Source organism: Ammospiza caudacuta, chromosome 6 (assembly GCF_027887145.1).
Source record: "Ammospiza caudacuta isolate bAmmCau1 chromosome 6, bAmmCau1.pri, whole genome shotgun sequence".
Classification (NCBI taxonomy): Eukaryota; Metazoa; Chordata; class Aves; order Passeriformes; family Passerellidae; genus Ammospiza; species Ammospiza caudacuta.
The window spans coordinates 2,277,558-2,300,334 of NC_080598.1; the positions used below are offsets into that span (position 1 = coordinate 2,277,558).

Consider the following 22,777-nt stretch of genomic DNA (forward strand, 5'->3'; position numbering starts at 1 on the left):
GAAATGGTTTGTCAAAGAAAGAATAGTTAATTACTTGTGGTGGTGTGAGGTCCCTGGGACAAGGTGAGAGATGAGAATTTGACTCCATGTTCTCAGAAGGCTGATTTATTATTTTATGATATTATATTAAAAGAAATTATATACTAAAACTATACTAAAGAAAGAGAAAGGAGACATCAGAAGGCGAGTAAAGAATGATAATAAAAACCTGCGACAGACTCAGAGAGTCTGACACAGCTGGACTGGGATTGGTCATTAAATTAAAACAATTCACATGCTGGGTAAACAATTCTCCAAATCACATTCCAAAGCATCAAAACATGGAGAAGCTGAAGCTTCCCAGGAGAAGAAATCCTGGCGAAGGGATTTTCCAGAAAATATCACAGTGACAAATTACTGATTTAAGACAGAAACATATTCAGAAACTGAAATGTTGCAGTGGGGGACAGCAGGTACTAGAGAAATACACTTTTTTTTTTTTTGTTCATTCAACAAATGAGACGAAACTGAGGCAAGTTCTTGTCTTTTTAGACTGTAACATATGGTACTGTGGTCGTTGTACATACCTGATCTCAATTATTCAGTAACTGATCAGTAAAGCTGATTGAGTAATGAATCTGAGTTTGTGCCTTATCTCCAGTCTGCAACACTCAATACAATTTTCTCAGATTCCTCTGAGACTGTGTGTTAACCTGGAAAAAAGAGATCTGCCTCTTTCCTGCATGTTGGAAAAACTTCTGTCTACAATGCTTGTTGCTACAGATTTTAGTGTTCTTACATTCATGGACTGAAACGTGTTCATACACAGCTTTTATGTTCCTGGTGGTAATTTGTACCTTTCAACCTGCTGGTGTACATCCAGAATTTCTTTCTGTTTTCTACTGGTAACTGATTTAAACAGAACTTTCCTTCCTTCCTTCTATGGCCAGTAGCAGCATTGCTTTTGAGTTCAATTAAGTACCATTGTGTCTCTAGTGAAATTGTGAGTTTATGTGTGGGTTGTTGTGGGCTGGAGAGGCAGTTTTTATCCAGCTGTCTTTTAAGATGCCAGTAGAAAAAGAATATCATTATTAAGATTGATTAGCTCTAAGAAAACTTGCTTTGCAGTGTTTTCTTACAGTGAAAAAATAATCTTAGAACTTGAGCGGTGAGTTGGATATTCGCCTTTTAAAAGTGTTTGTGCAAACTGTCAGCAGAAAGGGCCAACAAAACTTGTTGCAGTAATTGTTGAAGTGGTCGTAGTAGTTTATAAGGAGAGGTGAAAGAACAGGCAGATTCATCTGGTTTGTGCTGGGGTGGTTAAAATTGGCAATAAAGTTGAGGGGGGCTCACTGAGTGTTTGGGAGTCCTGAGGTGATGATGATGATGATAACTCAGCTGTTCCAGCTTGGCCATTGCCAACCTGAGATCCCAATGGAAACCAGGACTTTTCTAAACTGTTGTGTCCTATGAGTGACAGGCAGATCATTCTGACAGCTTGGTTTTCTTTGCACATCTCAATGATGGCAGCATATTATGTGTGCCACAAATATTCTGTAGTAAAGGTGTCACTCATAATGATGATATATCTTTTATAGCAAAGGCTTTAATGGCTAGATGCAATTGCATAAAGTTTGCTCTTATTATGCAGCAAAACTTTATGTTACTTAGGAAATTTTAAAAAAACTTTTTTTTTCAAATTTTGGTGGGACGTGTAATTTTGAAATTTGCCTCCATTGTCTTTTTCTGTTAGTCTTTGGTTTTCCCAGAAAAAGAAAAAGAATTGCCTCCTTAATCTGTAATTTAGCAGGACACATTGTCCATTATGAACTTAAATTTTCATCCTTATTTTAATGAGATTGAGTATACCTGCTGTGGAAGATGTCTAATATGGCCAGATTTTGGATTTATACTCAATGGAAACCATCTTTGATGTTTGTGCTCTTGGTTTACAAATTACATCTTTTCCTTTAGTTGGAACAGTGTCTTCTCCAGCAGTTTTTTGCTGAAGTTGTGTTAGTGGACAGAACAGTGGAACCCAGACTTCATATAGAAATGAAAATGAGCATTTAAACAGTGAGCAGTCTGTTTGGAGCAGACGTGCTTGAGAGGTTGTTACAAACTTCTGACATTAAACCTCTAAATTAAGTTTTGGGCTCATTTGGTGCTAATGGCAAAGGAGGAGTGAAGGATTGCATCACTTTGCAGAAGGTGGCAGAGAAAGGAGAAGGGGAAATTTTCCAGGGAGCTGGAGGAGAACCACTGAAGCAGGAAATAACCAGGTCCATGAGGTTGGTGTAAGAAATACACACAGCTGGCAAGAGGAGGCACAGAAAGGCACTCCTGGGATAGCATTTCTGACAGTGTGAGGTGCTCAGTGCTCTACAAGTCCATACAAAAAGGGGGGATTGTTTTTTGTTGGGATTTTTTTTGCTGTGATGTCTTCAGGTTATATGGAGAGAGAAGTAGCTGACTTTTCAAATGTATGCATGCCTTTTAAATGCTCTCTGCTCTTAAGTGGGAATATGTGGTGAGTAAAATTTACCAGTTTAAAAATACTTGAAATGGCATTTCAGGGATTCTCAGACAGAGTACAGTTGTCATTGTAGCCCTCAAATTTGAAAATCTTAACTTGGTTCTATGGAAATTGGTTTTTATGTATGCTTCTTCCAGTTCCTAGGACACTGTTGATCAGTGGCTGAGATTTCAGTTTATAATTTTGTTGCACAAAACACAGCCTAGACTGAGTTGTTAGCTGTCAAGTAGCTACTGGGCTTTCCACAGATCTGTAATTTATTTTATATAAAACTAGAAATGCAAAGACACGGTTGGTTTATAAGGTGATAGATGCCACAATTTTTGGTTTCCCTTTTTTTCTTGCTGCTCTGGCTTCACCCTGGCCAGATGCTGGCCACTCACAAAAGCCACTCACACCTCTCTGCAGCTGGACAGAGGAGAGAAAATTTAACAAAGGGTTCATGGATTGTGATAAGAACCAGGAGAAATTATCTGGGCACCTCCTCCGTGGGCTGGGGGTGGATCTCTGCATTCCCCCCGGATCTCTGCATCCCCCCGGATCTCTGCATTCCCCCCGGATCTCTGCATCCCCCCTGGATCTCTGCATCCCCTCTGGATCTCCACGGGCTGTGGGTGGGTCTCTGCATCCTCAGGGGCTGTGAGTGGATCCCTGCATCCCCCCTGGATCCCCAGGGGCCGCAGGGGCTCAGCTGCTTCACCCTGATCATCCCCAGGGTCTGCAGAGGAATCCCAGCTCTGCCCCTGGAGCACCTCCTGTCCCTCCTTCCCCACTGCCCTTGGTATCTCCAGGTTCTTTCCCTCTCGTGTTCTTACTTTCTCCTCCTCCTCCTCTCCTCTGGCCCCCAGCTTTGCTTTGCTTTTTCCTTCACTCTGTTATCCCAGAGGCATTCCCAGCACCTGTCCCTGTCCCAGCATCTGTCCCACAGCAGGGACTGGCTCTGCTGGGCACGGGGGAGGCTTCCAGCAGCTCCTCACAGGAGCCACCTCTGTGCCCCCCACTGCCCAAACCAGGCCATGCAAAACCAATACACTTGGCAGGCATGAAAACCGTGCCAGTTTTCCATTTGGTAAAGGCAGTGTAAAGATTTTTGCAATTTTCAGGTATACTTTTTGAGAGGGATGTTGCACTGAGGTGCAGTAACACGCCGCAGTTCCCAGGCAGGAGCGCTGGAAGTTGCTGGGATTTCTGGCTGGAATGCTTCACAGTTTGCCTCTGGGCGTGCCTGGGGCAGTGCAGCCAGGAGTGAAAATGGCAGCAGAGTGACAGCTGTGGGTGACCTCAGCCAGGTGAGGAGGCAGTGTCACACCAGGTCTGCGCCAGCGTCCTCACCACAGCTGGGGCTGTTGGACCCCCTGATTGTCGCAGACATCTTTTTATGAAAAATCCTTTCCTTAGAATTTTTCCTCCTGAGAAGCTGAGATCTGTGATTGGCCTCATGTGGTTGTTTCTAATTAATGGCCAGTCACAGTCAGCTGGCTCGAGCTCTCTGTCCGAGCCACAAGCCTTTGCTATCATTCCTTTCTATTCTTAGCCAGCCTTCTGATGAGAACCTTTTCTTCTATTCTTTTAGTATAGTTTTAATGTAATATATATAATAAAATAATAAATCAAGCCTTCTGAAACATGGAGTGAGATTCTCCACCCCTTCCCTCATCCCAGAGCCCCTGTGAGCACCGTCACACCCTGATGGCAATCCCAGTGCAGGCACTGCATCCCAGCACCACACTGGTCTCCCTGTTTGGTGTGCAGTGCCAAGAGCTGGCTGGAAAACTTGGTTTTCTCTTCTCCTGGAGAAACCATTTGTTCTGGTTGGGTGAAATGTAGTTTTCACTGCTCACAAGGGGTGGGCCTGGGTTTATACACTGAATTTTGAAGTGGAGTAATAGTGAAACATCAGGAGCAAGTGTTAATATGTATACATAAAAAATGCTGAAGCACCATCAAAGCATCATTGTACATCTCTGTGAAATTCCTTGAATGATTGACGTCATGTCAATGTCTGTGGCAATCAAGAGAAATTAGATGAGAGAAAAGATTCCATTTATTTTGTCAAAGCTGTGTTAATGCTTTACTTGTTTGTTTTTTTTTTTGCTGTATGGATCCCTCTCAACTGAGTAAAATGCGAAATAAATATTTTTATAAAGCATTGCAGAATACCAGAGATTAACTGAAACCTGCCGAGCCTGAAATACTTTAGGAGATGTTGAACTCTTTCTCATTCTGCTCTTTCCTGTGCTTGAGAAGTGTGGATCAAGCCCTGTCTAGCAGAATTACTATGCTGTGTGTCACAATATAATAAAATACTGTGCTACGACCTGAACAAAGGACCTGAACCCTGAAGGTTCTATAGTATTTTCCAACTGTGTTATTTCCCAAGAATTCTGCAAGCTTCTGAAGTTGTTGCACAGGAAAATCTACTGGGGCCCCACAACATTAGTTGCTGTGAATAACTTTTAATTATTTTTAAACAGCCCAGGTTGTCCATATTCCCAGTGTTCTTTTGAAATCTTACATACATTTTTCTTGTAGAATGTCAGGATTACTAAAGGGGGAGTGAACATGTTGAATATTTTGAGAAGTTAGAGATGGCTTGACTGTAGCAGTTGGGAATTTGCTGAAAAATTGCCATGCTGTTACCCCATACCCACCCCCCCAAAGGAGAGCCAATGTGACAGGTATTTTCTGCTTTCTTACATCCTCAGACCATGGTTTCTGGAATTGTCTTAGCTTTCTACGTGGTAGCTTCAAGTCATTAAATATTAAGCTCTACAAGTCTTGTTTCTCCATTTATAAGAGAGGAGCTAAAAGCTCTTCATAGTTTTTTTTTATGTTTCTAAAATATTCTGAATATATAAAATGCTGCTCAAGTACCAAGTTTAAATCTTTTCAGCAGGCAACTTGGTTTAGTCAGGTTTTAACCTTCTAAGACTGCCTAAAATGATTACAGGGACCCTTTGTAGTCCCAGCAGCTTTCCAAGGTGTCAGCAGTGGTGAAAATCCCCATCCAGTCTTGCTCTGTGATGTTTGGATGTGCTCTCTCCTCTCAGGCCTCTCAGAACTGTAAGCTTGGCTGTTTTTCTTGGTGTTTACAGATGTTCACTGGTTTACCTTGCCTGCTTTTTCCACTAAGCACTGGTTTTGCAATAAATTAAGTCAAGAAAGGGTAATAGATTTTCACACTAGGTAAGTATGTCATAGAAGATAAATCTTCTCTTGACCACAGAAAACATTGGAAGGCTGAAAAAGAAAGTGGCAAGAATTCTGCACACCTAGGTAGAGCAGAAGGCATGTGACTGTAGGGATATAAAGGTTTGTAACCTTTATTATTCATTTATTATTTATTTGAGATTTTTCTGCAAAGTGGATTTACAGATCACGTAAATAAAAACCTGAAATTCAAAAGGAAGTTGAGGGAAAATTAAGAATATTTTGAAAAATCCTGTGTGTAACGGGCAGGTTTTATTTGAATATAGGCATAAAGAATGGTAGACTAGGGGAGAGTATCTTCTAACAAATGTCCTGAACTCTTGGTAAAATATTTTATTTCAAATAAATGTGTCATGCTTATAATCTAGTGGATTAGGCCTTTTCATCACTATCATAGTTACTGTCTGACCAAAAAGAGAGTTGATATTTGTGTTTCCCTTTATAAGATGATAAATCCTTCATTGCTGTGCACTTGGTTTGATTAATGGAAGGGTATGAGAGAGCCAAGGTGCTTAAAACTGTTCTGTGTCTTCTGTTCCACAGAGAAACAGGAATCCAGAGAGTTGGCCTGAACCTTGTAATACACTCATTATAACCTCATAAAAACCAGCTGGTTTTAGTGAGAATTTATAAATTATTTATTAATATTGTATTACTTGCTAATAAAATATTTTATATTTTATATTATAATTAATTATAATTTATAATCACCAGGATTCCTGTATCCAGCATTGGTACACACAAGGCAGTGCATAACAAACACCTTATATACAGAAGCTGTAATTCCACACAGCTGAAAGACTGACATCAAATGTCAACCTAATAATTTCTCAATATTTTTTTTATTTTATTTGCAAGCTCCAGATTTTTTTTTCAGCTGAAGCATCTCTCTACCAAAGAGTAAATTTCTAGTTACTCAAAATTTACTTCTTTTTTTAAATTAGCCTTTTCTTATCACAAAAGTTTGGCAGATCACAAATCAAAAGCTGTCACAAACATCTTAGCTATCCACATATTTATGGCTTGTTTAAAGAAATGTAAGACAATTTATAGCAATAAAAAAACATGTTTAGAGTAATTTTTCAGATGGGTTGGCAGAGCACTGCTTCAGAGCCCCTGACATGGATTACTGGCTGCTGGGGAACTGGACAATGGCAATTTATAGTTTTATCCAGGTCTCATTTAATTTTCATTTCCCACATATGGAATTTTAAAGTTCATTCATTTGCACGAGTCAGGAAGGTAGAAACACTGCCCGGTTGGAAAAAGTAGTATGCATTTTCAAGGAAATTCCCCTCATTTTGTTGGGGATGAAATACAATCTCAAAACTATCTAACTAGGTAGCTTAAATTGTTTTAAGTGCCTGAAGTGGATCCTTGTGCTTTTCAGGAGCTGTCAGTTCTTATTATGCTGAGTAGCTGTGTTCAGTTATGGGCTGGACAGAAACCAGTTCCAGACTGTGTGCTCCATCATGCTATCCCTGGTGGACACTGTCCATTCACACTGTTTCCCAGGTTCTGTGCTGTGTTTGCTGGGTGGATTTGTCCTGCTCTAATGAGGAGAGCCTTGTGTTAGCTGAGTGTTCTTCCATGTGGTTGGATTCGTGAGTGTCTTCCTTTTAATGGAGCTTTTCCTCTCCACATGGGAGGCAGTGGCTTCCAGAAACGTGTTCTGCTTTTCAGGTACTGCTTAAAAACGCAGCAATTTGTTGATTAATCTTTCTAAGTCTGTGAAACCCATTTAGATTTTGAGAGACAGGGAAAATAAATTGCGTAATTGTAAGCCACCTTAAATATAGGCAAAACCCAGAAGTTTGGGGTTAGATACCCATGAGAGCAATGGAAACCTGAGAGATGATGGAATCACATCCTGGAGCAGACCCACCAGGATCACTGAGCCCAGGAATTCCATCCTGAGCATTGTCCCAGCACTGCTGAGCTCTGTGTGGTTGGACACACGTGTGTGCGTGTGCCCAAGGTGTGTTCCCTCATCCCTTGCCATTCCTCTTTTCCTTGTCAGCATGGGAACATTAAGAAACAACCACTTTGAATCCAAGAAAGAGCAGTAAGCACAAAAGTGCATGTTAAACCACTCTCTGCAGTCATCAGGTGCCTAAATCCAAAATGCACTGAGGGTTTAACCTGCCTGTGATTGAGTGCACCTCATTCTCCCAGTTATTTTTAAAATCACAAGTGCCACTAAAAACGTGTTTGGTCCCATGGCAGGAGCTTGGAATTGTTTTCCTGCTAGTTAAATACTAACCACAGGGTTGTGCCCTCTTGTTCCATTTTGTCTGCTTCTCTAGATCTTTTCTTTTTTTTCTGCACCTTGGCCTAGCTTTACTAAGGGCCCTGCTGGGCAGGGCAGGTACTTCAGTAGTCAGGACATTGCTGCTCAAGGTGTCCTCTTGAGTTCCTGCTCACTGAAAAAATTAAATGTTAGTCAGTTTTCCATTACTTCAAGATAAAGCAGGAAGAGAGTAAAGAGTTAAAGCTGAAGTAGCCACTGAGGGGTGTTCTGGACCAGTTTTCAATGTTGGCATAAGAAAAGACATAAACTATTACTTGGGGAATAGAATTATTGCTTCTGAGACAAGTTGAGTGCTATTATCTAATTCCTGCTGTGCAAGGGGGAGAGAGGGCAAGGTTATAACTGAACTTGGGGCTATTCATTTGTTCCTTTCTTACAGGAACCAGCTTCAGCCTCTCCTGGGAAGGTTCAGCCAGTCAGAGGCTTTGTTAATCTCATCTGGGGTTGAGCCAGGCACTCTGGACGGAGTTCTCCTGGATGCTGGCTGTTCTTCCATGCAGTTAGACACACCTGAAAGAGGCTTCTCCCTGCAGAAGGATGGGCCCTTGGACATGAGGATGGATCATGACAGGTACACTATAATAGAACGCTTCTTTTTGAACCTCAAAAACTGCCTGCTGTGCAACCCCTGTGCTTTTCCTTGCCTCTTAAAATGGAGAATTCTTATCCTCCAACCACATCTGATACTGCACGAGTGTCCTGTCTGTCTTTTGCCAAAAAAGCTTTTTCCTGTCTCAGTGCTCAGCCCTGGTTGTCTTTGTCTTCTTGGAGATGAGGGGAAGGTTCCAGTGGTGAGTGATTAGCTGCACCTTTAAATGGTAGCATTTTTGGAGTATGTGGTACACAGTTACAGGAACCTCTGTCTTTCAGAGGCCTGTTATTTCCACAGTTTCTCTACCTGCACTTGATCTGCAGGCTCACAACTTCTTGCTGCAGTCCCTCTCCTTTTCTGCCACACTTGCTGTTTGTGGAAACTTCACTTGAGCAGGTCCAGCTGCTCCCTCAGGAAAGGAGCAGCGTCCCTCTTTTGTGCAATGATCATTTGATCCAGTTACTTCTCTGTGAAAGGAACATCATAAAAATTAATAAATAAAATCCTCTTCATTTTATCTGCTAGCTTAAATCAGATAGCCACATTGCTTTTAGCTTGCTGGTGTGATGTTGTCTTCCATGCCATGCATTTTTTGTAAGCTCTGCCAGCAAAATTATAAGCTTCCTTTCTCTTTGTGTAGGAGGCACATCAGGCTTACTTAATTGTCAAATTAATGGTTACTGAGTAAATCACCTCTATTTAAATTTGGATTGGTGTTCAGTGCTTTCAAGAGCATGAAAAGTAGTCGTGGAGTGATAATTTCCACTTATACAGTCTTTTTCATCTTCAGACAACCTGATGTGTTTCTGCAGCACTCTGCTTTTTGCACAAGCAGCAAAGATCTGTCTTGTCTGGGTGATGGCTGTAATTGTATGACACATTACATGACAGGGAAGGGCAATTTTTTCTTGGTGTTTTGATGAACGTGGTGTCTTAAGAAATGCCTTTTGTTCTTTCATTGCCCACAGGAGCCAATGGGAAGCCTCAATTTCTAAGGAATTAACTTACCATATTAATGCTACATTTTAACACAGCAAATTTCATGATACTTGCTTTTTCTGGTCCTGTGCAAAATGCTCCCATGTTTCTCCTGGGATTCAGTCCTCAGATTCCAGGAATCTGAACCCCAGGCTGACGTGTAATTTGGATGCATCATGAGAAAACAGACACAGAACAGGAGCCTCAGAACAAAGGGTACCTGAGGCATAACAAAAGCCTTACACTCTGGTTGTTGCTATGATACTACTTGCCTCCAAGTTTTTTTATCTTTTGTAAGATACTGCAGGGGACTAAAAAATGCCTGAAAGCCAAGAAGAGAATTTATTAGGTAGTTTGTATGTTTTCTCTGATTAGTAAACCCACAGATGATGCTCATAAAATACCCTGAACTATTTCAGTAGCAAAGTGACAGAGATGTAAATACATAGGTATAGACTGAAGTCTTACACTGTTTAAATTGTAATAAGTCCTGTTGTTTATATGACTAGGTAATTTCTGTTATCTAAGGAGAGTACTTCTATATAGATTCTTATGCCTTTTAGTGAAAAGTAATGCTTAATTATCTTCATTAGCAATTGTTTTCATAGCAGGAGATTAGAAATAAAAGATCTTTGAAATCAGTTCTGGCTAGAAAACAACATATGATGCAAGGTGGCTGAAATGAACCCATAAGAGGCAAGTTCATATTCTAAATCTGGCTAAAGAGAAAGGTCACACATAATTTCTATCCTAGCACAATACTGGAATATATTTATTCTTAATTTAACATTACTTTTCACTAAAAGGCATAAGAATCTATATACAAATACTCTCCTGAGATAATAGAAATTAGCTAGTCATATAAACTACAGAACTCAGTACAATTTAAACAGTGTAAGCCTTCAATCTATGTATCTATATCTCTGTCACTTGACTACATAAAACAGTTCAGGGTGTTTTATGAACATCATCTGTGGGTTTACTAATCAGAGAAAACATACAATTAATTCTTTATTCTAAATTATTAAGCATAGTTTATGATAATACTTGGAAGTTAAAACTGTTCTAACTGAACAGTTAGGGAACAAACTCAGACAAGTGAGAAAAGGGGATTTTAAAAGGCACAAGCATGGTTTATGACAACACTTGGAAGTGAAAACTGTTCTAATTGAAGTTGAGGAACAAACTTAGATCAGAAAGAGAAAGGGATGTAAAAGACACAAGCATGGTTTGTGATAAAACTTAGAAGTTAAAACTGTTCTAATTGAAGTTGAATAACAAGCTCCACTTAGAAGAGTGAGAAAAGGGGATTTGAAAGGCACAAGCATGGTTTATCACAACACTAGGTAATGAAAACTGTTCTAACTGAAGTTAAGGGACAAACTCCACCTCAACCAGCGAGAGAAGGGGATGTAGAAGGCGCGAGCTGTTTGCACAGCGCTGGCCCTTCCAACGTGCACCCCTCCCAGGCAGTGTGTGTGTGTGTGGCTCCATGGAAGCTCACCCCTGGTGCCTGGCAGCTGCCCTCAGGGCACTAACTGGACACATTGCTGCTGTGTGTGCAGGTGTCCTGGCATGGCCACGGCCGCAGACGTGGTGAACGCGCTGGACCGGCGGGCGCTGGCGGCGGTGCTGAGGGCGTACGGCGAGGAGCGGCACGCCAGGAGGATTGCCTCTGCCATCGTGCAGGCACGCAGCATCTACCCCATCACCAGCACCAGGCAGCTGGCCAGCATCGTGGCAGGTACCTGTTGTAATCTTCACAGCAGTGTTGTTGTCTTCTCAGCCAGGGCTCCTCTCCAGCCCTCCCTGAATACCTCACCCCCTTTTATCCCAGCTAGCTCCAAGGGCTACAGCTGCTGCCCCATCAAGCACATCACAGCTGCAGCCCATTTACAATAACTAGAATCAGGGCAGGGTCACTTCTACAATACAGAGATCTTTTACTGCCATACATATATTTACAATACATATATTTACTCAGGCCCCTACATTTCCCCCTTTTCTTTTAACAATTATACAATTACAATACACATTTTTGTCCCAGCTCTCAGGCTGCCACAGCTCTCGGCTGTCTTGAATACATACAAACCCCTAGATGTTCCCAGGCTCTTTTCCTCAAAGGCCATAGTCATACAGCTCTCTGCTGTTACAGCTCCTTGATTCAAAGGCCATACTATATTCTAGAGTCCCAGCTCTCAGGCTGCCACAGCTCTCAGATGTCCTATCTTCTATCATTTCAGGGGGTCCCATACCTTCTTTCGGTGTTCTGTTATGGCTGCATGTTCTCCATCACGTCGGGGTCACCAGATGTTGTAATCTTCACAGCAGTATTCTTATTGTCTTCTCAGTCAGGGCTCCTCTCCAGCGCTCTCTGGCTGCCTCACCCCCTTTTATCCCAGCTAGCTCCACGGGCTACAGCTGCTGCCCCATCAAGCACATCACAGCTGCAGCCCATTTACAATAACTAGAATCAGGGCAGGGTCACTTCTACAATACAGAGATCTTTTACTGCCATACATATATTTACAATACATATATTTACTCAGGCCCCTACAGGTACCCTTGTTAACTCTGCACAGGAGGGAAGGAAATATTAATCCCTGCCAAGTCCCAGAGGGATCTATTTGTCCTTGGAGTGGTGCGGGGTCTAATCCTGCCCCTTCTGCTCTGATGTCAGATCTCTTCTTTTTTTTTTTTTTTTTTTTTTTTCTCTTTTTTTTTTTTTTTGTATTTTAATTTGACAATTAGTTCAATAATAGATTTAACATGAAGTGATTTATCATTTCATACACCACAGAATGACAGCAGCCTTGGGTATTCTTTATCCCTGGCTATTGATCCTTTCAAATACCAGATATGTCATATCTATCCTAGTTTTAAGTGTCTGTATTTTAATATTTTAAGCGGAGGTACCATGGCAGTTTCCAATTACCAGTAAAATCAGATCATTTCTGTCTTTTTAAAGAATCAGTAAGCACAAAGCAATACATGGCTTGCTTCACGTTGGGCATGCCAACTAGATCAGCCTGAAGAGACTATTGAAACACTTCATCTTCCTTGCTCCTCACTGTAAACAGCTGAAAGAAAATGCAGTTAAGCAGGAGCAGTGTTTGCATCAAGAACCTTTGTTTGTTTTCTCAAGTAAAAATTTTCATAAGACACGCGAATCCTGTTCATTAACATAATATGTAGCATCAGGATGTTTTTTTTTTTTTTTTTTACCCAAATGATGAAAATCACCACATCTTGTCACAAATAAGTCTAAACTGCTGACTTTGAATACAGACCTTTAAAATTCTAATCCAAATTTAACATTTGCCAAAGAACAGCGTAAAATATTTTATTGGTATCCTGAAGACTATTAAAAATTTTATGGTATTCTTAAAAATTTGTATTACTTAAACTGGAAGTCTAAGGCACTTAAATTTAACGATGGAGAAATTAGAAAGTCTGGATTTGTAGAAGTCAGGATGCTTTAGCCCAGTCAACCAAGGCTCAAAGTTCAGCTGATGTGATAAAAGGACCTGAAGACACTGCTTGCTGTTGTAAGCCCCTGCTGTAAATACAGTGAATATAACCTATCTTAAAACAAAATAAAAAATAAAAGAGACAAAGCACTATGAGGCTTTTATAAGCTTTTAAATTTTTAATGTTGTCATTAGCAATATCCTGAAATAACAGTTGTGAGCTTTGTCAAATATATTCCATGCTTTTTGAAATAGTGTTGACAAGACAATGTACTACCCCTGAGCTGGAAGCAAATGTCCCACTGTGTTAAAGAGATAACCTGTTACACACAAGCAACTCAGTAATTCTGAAATAATTTGGTGCCATAGCTGAAAGTAAGGGAGTGAAAATGCAGGTGTATGCAAGGCAGCAATTGGAGATCCCTTCATGTTTCATGTGAGCCAGCAGTTGACAATGAGAAGGACTTTTTTTGTCCTCCCTTTAAATTCCCTGCTATGTTTGCAGAGCTTCTTGATCCACAAGTCAGGTATCCAAGACAATAAATATGTATGTTTGGTGTGCTTTTCTGGGAGTACACATGTAATTATAGCAATTTTAGAGCTGTTACACTGATCCCTGTTTGCATAAAACTTCCTCCAGTTTTAATTTGGTTTATCCAGTAAGGAAACACTGTGGTGGATCCTATCAGTTTTTTAGCTGATTGAGAAAACCTTAAGGAAATTTTTCATAATTTTTATATTTTTTTTTAAGAATTGATTATTTCAAAATAATCAATATTTTGATTCATTTATCATCTGTAATTAACATATATTCTTACATGGAATTATATTGGTGAAGTTATTGTGATAAGCCAGAGCTACAGTGCTAGAGACCACAGCTACAGAAACCTCATGATGGCACAGCCCAAAAAACCACTGACTAATTCAGGACTTGACCAGAGTAAGATTTGTGACCTATTAGTTAAATGTTATGTCTTTTAAAAAATAAAATATTAATTAGAAGAGAAAAATCTTGTGTTTCAGATTTTGCAGATTCTCTGCAAGCCTGATTATCTTCCAGAGCAGGGTCATCATTTTTGCCTGGTACAGGAACCAGAACACAAGCTAAACAATGTAGCCAATGAAGCTGGGTGTCAGCATCTGAGAATCTGTATAGTGCCTGTATTTCTCTCTCCTCTTATTGATTACTGTGGCTTCAGATGTTCCAGAGCTCCCAAGTTTTATCTTAAGGTCCAGCTGATCATCAGAATCACAGTGAATCTAGACTTGGACTAACCTGAGCTTGGAAAATTTTATTTCTTTTGATAGAATGCTAGATTTCTGGTCTTTCCTACCACCCCCTAAAAGCTTAGAACACATGTTGCAGTTCCTAATCCACTGGGAGATAAAAGTGAAGGATGTAGTTTAAAAAAAACCCCAAGAAAACAAAACAGCATTAAAAATTTTGTCTTCCTCCTGGTGTTTATAAATATTATCCAAAAAGCTTCTGATCTGGTTAAATAGGATCTCTAGGAGCTGTGGAATCTGCAGTAGGAGGAGTTTGGGGAACAGCATATTTTCCTGCAGCACAGTGGAACTCTTCTCACTGTTTGTAATTTTCACAGAGCTGTTTACAGCATTGAGTGCTCTGTAAATTGTGAAAATCAGTAGTTCTTAGCTGAAGAGTAGTGAATAGATGTGGGAAAGTTGATTAAGAAGCACTTCCTCATGTCTGTTGTTGTACTTCATTGAGCTGTTTGGAAATACTAGCTCTGACTGCATGTGCAGGAAAACTCATTAAAAATGGTGAAATTTTTAGGATGTAATTTTCATATGCTTTTCCTGTACAACTAATGGTCTATTTTGATTTCTTTTCAGGGGGCAATATACCTTTTTCTCTATTCATTTTTGTCCAAAATTTATTTTTCCTGAGCATTATTAAGGCACATAATCTATGAACAGACAGTTTTGAGATCATGTGATCATCTGGCCTTAACTTGAAAGGAGTTGATGACATGTTAAAAAATTTTTCAAAGTTTAAAGAGAGCTTTAATTGGTGAAGTCAATTTCTTTCAGACTGGCTCACTTTTACAGGCTTTAATTATCAGTTTGGAATTTGTAATATTGTCTGCATTTCAGCTGGGTGAGAATTAGCACTGTGCTGAGGGAGCCCAGACAAAAGGACATTGGTTGCGTCACAGCAACTTATTAAATGCAGAGCTAATTCAACAGATGAATTCCTGCCAACAGGTGCAGCCTCTGGATTCATTCTTACACTCTCCCACTCCCTCACACTCTGGGGACTTGCATAGTTCCTACTGACAGGCACAGCACACTGCTAATTCCATTCACAAGCTTTTCAAATTTCAATATGTTTCAACGTGAGAGTCTATTAGATTGTTTTTTTAAAGTGCTAACCATCATCAGGGCATCCTGAAACTAAAAATGGATATTTCTCTCACTGGGATTCCAAAGCACTCATCTAGCCAAAAACGTGGTGTTTTTCAGAATGAAATTCACTTTACAAGCTTCCCATACAGATTCTTTTTTTAATTTTTAAAATGTTTTTGTGCATTGAACAGCCAGTTACCAGAAGGATTTTCTTTAAGTGTCTTGGTAACTGGAGGGGCCTGGGTGAGAAATGATGCGCCTAAGCAGAAAGCACAAATAGATTTTGATTTAACTGAACTAGAGGATTAAGAGTGATAGGGGCATTTTTCACCTGTGGAACATAGATCAGAATCTATTGCTTTGGCTAAAAAGCTGGAGACCAGTGTGACAGAAATTACATTTAATGTAGAATTTATTTAATATGTAATTTTATAATATATAAAAGATCAGAATAACAAGAGATTACATTTATGAGTTAATTGCAGTCTTTGACAGTAGAGCAGTAAGTCTTTGAACATGCAAGCAGTTTGATTTTGTTTTAGTCTGGGAGGTTTTGGTTCCATAAAACTGCAAAGTGGCTGCATTTCTTTACCAATTTCCTGAATTACATTTACTATATAATAATAAACATTACCAATTTCCTGAATTAAATTTAATATATAATAATAACCAGATTGGAATAACCAGAGATTCCATTTATGAGTTAATTCCAGTCTTTGACAGTAGACCAGTAAGTCTTTGAACATGTAAACAGTTTGATTTTGGTTTTAGTCTGGGAGGTTTTGGTTCCATAAAACTGCAAAGTGGCTGCATTTCTTTGCCAATTTCCTGAATACTAGTATTCTGTGCTGTATTATAGGAGCTGCAGTGCTCTTTGTGCATATTCAACTGAGGCATGTAAGGTTGAGTTATACTTACAGAACATATCTGGGCTTTAATTAATTTTTCTTCAGTGTGTGATAAATTATTCATAGTGGTAAATTAATGTCAGAGTTAATTGTCATAGAAGGTTATTGTAGGAGGAAACTGCACTCAACAGCCACGGCAGGATTAGTGGAAGAACCTCCCAAAGTGTTAGTGTCATAGTCATGCTAATAGCCTCAGTGTCATTGTTCTTTTATTCATCTGTTCAGCACTGCAGTTGCAAAATATCAGTGCTGATGAGCAGACCAATGAAAACCTGCCCAGGTATCAGCATACTATGTCCATTTACATTTTTACAAAGCCTTTGGAAGTTGAATTTAGATGGATAGGATGGTTTAGGTTGGAAGGGGCCTTAAAGCCCATGCAGTTCCAACTGCCCTGCCATGGACAGGGACACCTTCCTCTAGACCAAGGAGCTCCAAGCTGTGTCCAGCCTGGACTTGGACATTTACAGGAATGGGGAATCTACAGAGCAACCTGTTACAGTGCCTCCCTATCCACAAAGGGAAGAATTTCTTCTAATCTGATTAATTCCATAGTTGTGAGCATCCCACCAGTGCTGGTGGCTGTTACTTGGCCTTTAAACAAAGTTGTGTTTGTTTTGCCTGGCACGATTTTCCTTTATGCTATCAGACAGTTCTCATCACACACAGCTGGCACTCAGTGGCTGTTCCAAGGGCTCCATTTTCAAAGAACCCATTTTTAGGTGTGCAAAGAGACATGGAAACAGAGGCCTGCCCGTAGGCACGAGCTTGGTGTGGGTTTCTTGGGATTCCTCATGCTCTATGGCTTTTAGCTCTCCTTTTAATTGAGGTCTCTCATCAAAACGAGCTTTGTGACCTCTCATCAATGAGAGCACACATTCTGTTTGTGATTCATGGTCAGTACAGCAAGTTATGTTCTCAGGGACAGGAATTACACTGACCAGCTAGTGTAGCTTTTTCTGGAGTTGGTAAATGATGGAGAAGCCTCACTCCTGCAGGCTGCATCTATTTATTGTTTTGTGAGACAGCTTCAGGCCACAAATTCACGTGCACTCCTTGGCTGGGACAAGTCAATCCTGTTGCCCCTTTCTGTCTTGAAGCATTCAGACTATAAGGATTGGAAGTAGCCACAGCTACAACAGGGTCTCTTCAATGAATTCAGGAGCTGTTAGCTTTGGAGATCAGAGGAGCAAGGTGGGTAGGAAAATCAATTATGCAGAAACATATCTTAGGGACATAGCATATGTGATAATGGCTGTGTTAATAACAACTGACTTTTAAAATCCCATTATTTTCCTCTGTCTTTGCTGAAGACTGAGATTGCTTTTGTGTTTGTGATATGATTTGTGAACACTTACACTTTCTGACATAAGTAAAATCTTACCTTTAAAACTCTCAAGAATTACACTAATAAATTCTTCTGTGAGAGCCTCTCAATAATGATATCTCTATTAATTTTTTCAATCACCCATGCAAATTTGAATTTAGACAACTAGTTTCAGAGGTACAGTATTCCCCTCTTTCACTTCACTCTGTAGAATATCAGTTACTTGATTGTGAGCTGTGTTTACTTCAAACTCTTTGCTTCAATATGTTGTAACTTAGCACTGACATGAAATTGGGGCATTCTAATGCATACATACCAATTTTATTGCCTCTTGTTTAGAAAAATAACTGTCCACTTATGTGCTAGCATGATTTATTAAATTTATCTTTACCAGACTCATGTGATCACTTAGGTAATAGATGGTAAATTTACTCGGGTTTCACAGATCTTACAGGATTCTTGCACTTTAGTTCCTCTAAAATCCATCACATTTGGCTTCTCTAGCTTTTTGTTCTGTATCCATATAATGAAAGTTCAAGCTTAAAATACATTAAATATTGATATATGAAAATTTCTATCAAAATTTTGGTCTCTACAAAAATTTGACTCATAAGAATTTAGAGGAAAAGAAGAGGGAGTTTTGTGTATCTAATAAAAAAATATTTAAGCTAGTGATTTTAGGTCTAACAAACCTTTACACATTCTGCTGTGTAGGCACATGAAAACAAAGCAGTGTCAGCTGCATTTTCTAAATTTCTCGAGGGGTTTTTGTGAACATTTGAAGAAACACAGGCGTAGTGTTCAACAATTGCTATTTCCAAACAAGAATACCTCTTTTAAACTTCAGGTAGTTCATTGAAAGATAGTTATTGCCAGGTAGACATTCTTCAGCCTGTGAAGAAATGCAGTTATCTGGAAGCCACAGGTAAGATTGTGTCCATTGTACATTAATTTTTTTCCTTAAAAGTGTAACACAACCACAAATTCCAAGCTGACATTGATTACACTGAGCTGTAAAGTGAGACTTGTCTGTCCTATCTTTTTTTTTTCTTTATCTGGATTTCAGCCATTATTTTTTAGTTTAAATTGGTGATGCTTTTGGAGAAGGAACTTCTCTAAAAGATTCTAGGGAAAAAACCCAACCACAAAGCATATTAGTTTAATAGACATCATGTTCAGAGATATGAATTCAAAACATAAAATAAAGATGTATTACAAAGAAGGAAGCTCACTGCTCAAGGTTCAGTTTTGACTATGCTTTCCTTTAAAGTCATCTTGCACGAGTGGATGTCAAGATGTAGAAATAAGAAGTTATTAACATGCATGTTTTAAAATGTGTGACAGGTGCTTTTCCAGCATCAGCGCTTTACGCACGGAAGGACTTGCTTCAGAGACCTGTGCATGTTGCTACTAAAACTTTCCAAGGCCTGAGGATATTTGTGAATGATGAGCTCCATGAGCTCCTGATAGGGCTGAAGACAGCTGAGAAGTTCCTGAGGCCTGGAGGTCGCCTTGTGGCCCTGTCCTTTCATTCCCTGGAAGATCGAATCATCAAACGTTTCCTTCATGGCATTGACATGACAGAGAAACACAACCTTGGCTCAAAGCAGAAGATCAGACAGGCTCTGAAAAATGCCTCCAAAGGAGAAGACACACAAGGATCTCCCTGTGGAAAATCCAACTCCAAGTGGATTTCTATACACAAAAAAGTTCTCACACCCAAGGCCAAGGATATTCAAACAAACCCAAGAGGAAGGTCGGCCAAGCTAAGAGCTGCTATTAAACTCTAAATGAAAATATATGATTATGTGATTGTATCATTTCCTGAAATTCTGTTTTCCAGAATGCTAACTGGACATTTGTCAAACTGATATTTGTCAAACTGAAAAAATAAAAGGAAGGCTGTGAGAAAACTTTTCTTTCTTACCTTTGTGCTTCTTTGTGCTTTGCTTAGGAAGTAGTATAGAGCATGAAAATGTAAACTATATGCATATAAGTGGGTGTCACTAATTATACAAAAAAGACATCATTTTTTAAAAGACCATCAAACACCAAGTTTATAAAATTTGCAGGTTTGATGTATTTATAGTATTCCCTTTAGATTAATTTCAAAATCCTGGCATTAAGAGTCTAAATTCAGTAGCTAATTGAGACATATTTTTATGGGGGTGGATTTCACACACCTGATTCAGATGTGTAGTTTAGTCTAGAGTAAGTTTAAACTAACCTAAGAATTGTTTATATATCTGTTTCTGTATCCCAGCTAACTTGTTGCATCAATGCCATTGGAACAAGAGGTAATTCTGAAATAAAGTGACTTCAGCGTCCCATGTTCTGTCCAGCAGTTTGTAAATGGACTCTTAGCTTTTTTAAAGTAAGTATTTATGTCTGAGTGATCACCTGGTTGTTTAATGATAAATAATACATGTGTCTTGGGTGTGAAAAAAGGGTCATGAAAAATCCACTTTTGGCACTTGGATGCTACAGTAAAGCAGTCAGATTTGTACTTGATCATCTGAATTTCTTCCTGCAGCCATAACTCCTTTGCACAGATCCTCTAAAACTTTTAGGTGCTGATGGAATTATAATTAATCCATCAAAAAAACAATGTTGTGGGCCTTACGAAGTATTCTCCTTTGCTGGTGATCATTTATTAAGAGGTAGGTATTAAATTATTTTAGGAAAGGCTCACTCTTAACACTAGCTTTCTGTTTGGGTGCTATACTCAGCTGTAGAACATTCAACATAATTTCTTGTTTAGTTACGATGAATTTAATTTAGTTTGGGGTTTATATTTTATCTTAAGAGGCCACTGGTTTTCTAGTTTTATTTGCTACAAATGAATGGAAAATAGTACAAGTTTCAACTTCTTTGACCTCTGACTCATCTCTTCAGGAAAAAGTCTTAATTTAAATAATCAAATTGGTACCAGGATTTCATTTGTGATGTCTGAAACTTGGTTGGTAAAATGAAAAAATGCAATTTCTGACTCAGCGAAATGACCACTACACTGGCTCCTGAGCAACTGACTGGATCATTCTGAACTTGATTTTGACCAATCATCCTCTTTGTGTTGATGTAAATGATGACTTCCTGGTGGTTTTTTGGGTCATACTGACACAAGTTGATATTTAGGTTCACTGTCTAATACACAATATAGTGAAATAGCTGGATATTTAATTCCTTAGTAAAGGTAAGTCATATAATGTGTTTCTTAGGTATAGATGATTGTGGCATTCATGTTTTCTGGAAAAATCCCTTGGCCCAGGGTTTTCTCCTGGGAAGCTGAGAAGCCTCAGGGAAAAAGGAAAACAATAATTATCTCATTTGCTTCTCCTGTGTTTTGCTCACATGTGGAATGTGTTGGAGATTGTTTACCCACAGCTGATTGTTTCATTGGTTTCATGTGAATTGTTTTGACTCTTTGGCCAATCAGTGCCAAGCTGTGTCAGGGCTCTGGAAAGAGTCACGAGTTTTCATTATTATCTTTTTAGCCTTCTGTCTGTAGCCTTTCTGTATTCTTTAGCATAGTTTAGTTTAGTCTTCTTTAATATAATATAGCATCATAAAATAATAAATTGGCCTTCTAAGAACATGGAGTCACATTCATCATTCTTTCCTGCCATGGGGCACCACCCAAATACAATAGATCATGACATCTATCACAAACCTGAAATAACAGTTAAATGATGATGGGCATTTCATTCTTTTCTGAAATTTCAATATTTTTCCACTAGCTTCATTTTACATGCTGCTTAAATAAAACATTCCACTTCAAATAATATTGCTTACTCTTGTCATTTTTGAGACAACACACTGTACCCTACATAGACAGATTTTTTTTTCTTTTGTGCAAACATTAAATATAAATAGCTAAGGCTATTTTTAGCTGAGATTTCATACTGGAATGTATTTCATTTGTAGATTTGAAAAATTGTGCCTCCAGCATAGGCTCAGAAGAGTTGTAGTGCCATGCTGTGCCTTGTTCAGGACACACTTCAGGGAAAGACCATCCAATTATTATAGCAGAATTGATACCTCAGAAATTATATGAAAACATTAAAATTCCTTATGCTTAAAACACTGTTTAAAATCCACACTTCTCACAGCTAAATTCAAAGGCACAGTTTCTTAGGATAACTGAACGACTGCATACAGGGTTGTGTAAATGCTCCATCATTTAGGAAAAGAGGCTTTTCTTTGCCTTTAGGTTGGAGTTGCACAGCCAGGACAGTACATAATGTGTTGATTTTATTTTTTCCCCTTTAGAGGGTCTGTTTCTCTGAGCAGCTTGGAACAGTGGGAGGTGTGTGGTGTTTGTGAGGGTCCCAGGACGAGGTGAGAGATGAATCTGACTCCAAGTTCTTAGAAGGCTGATTTATTTATTATTATTATTATTATTATTATTATTATTATTATTATTATTATTATATTAGAGATATTATATTATATTATATCATATCATATCATATCATATCATATCATATCATATCATATATATGTTATGTTTGTGGTATGTTATGTTATATTACATTATAATTATATTAATATTCTTTTATTATATTATAATTATATTATATTTATTATATTATATTTGCATACTAAAAGTGTACTAAAGAAAAAGAGAAAAGGATTCATCAGAAGGCCAGACAAGAATGAATAATAAAAAACCCGTGACTCCTCAGAGCCTCGACACAGCTGGACTGGGATTGATCATTAATTAAAAACAATTTACATGGAACCAATCAAAGATGCACCTGTTGGTAAACAACCTCCAGAACACCTTCCAAATCAATCAGGTAATTATTGTTTACATTCTTTTCTGAGGCCTCTCAGCTTCTCAGGAGAAAAATCCTGGGCAAAGAGGACTTTTCCAGAAAATATCAGAGTGACCAAGGTGTCCCTGCCATGGCAGGGGACAGGGAATGGATGATCCTTAAGGTCCCTTCCAACCCAAACCACTCTGTGATGGTGTGACTTAGTGAGCCACATGAAATTCTGTGCAGGGTATTGGACACTGATCCTGCTGGCAGAACACAAGTCTGCAGAGCACACCTTAAATTTCTCTAATGTTGTGTGTGTATGTCATGTTACTA

At 39.0% G+C, this 22,777-nt stretch overlaps 1 protein-coding gene across 1 annotated transcript in view; it reads left to right on the forward strand.

Moving 5' to 3' along the window:
• Positions 1-19,572, forward strand: part of METTL15 (methyltransferase 15, mitochondrial 12S rRNA N4-cytidine) — an 84,598-nt gene extending 65,026 nt beyond the window's left edge. Inside the window, exons 4-6 of the mRNA XM_058807520.1 lie at positions 8,416-8,607; positions 11,172-11,350; positions 19,026-19,572. Of these exons, the coding sequence (XP_058663503.1) occupies positions 8,416-8,607; positions 11,172-11,350; positions 19,026-19,471 (817 nt within the window). The 3' untranslated portion in view covers positions 19,472-19,572. The remainder of the gene's footprint in view (positions 1-8,415; positions 8,608-11,171; positions 11,351-19,025) is intronic.
• Positions 19,573-22,777: the final 3,205 nt, after the last annotated feature.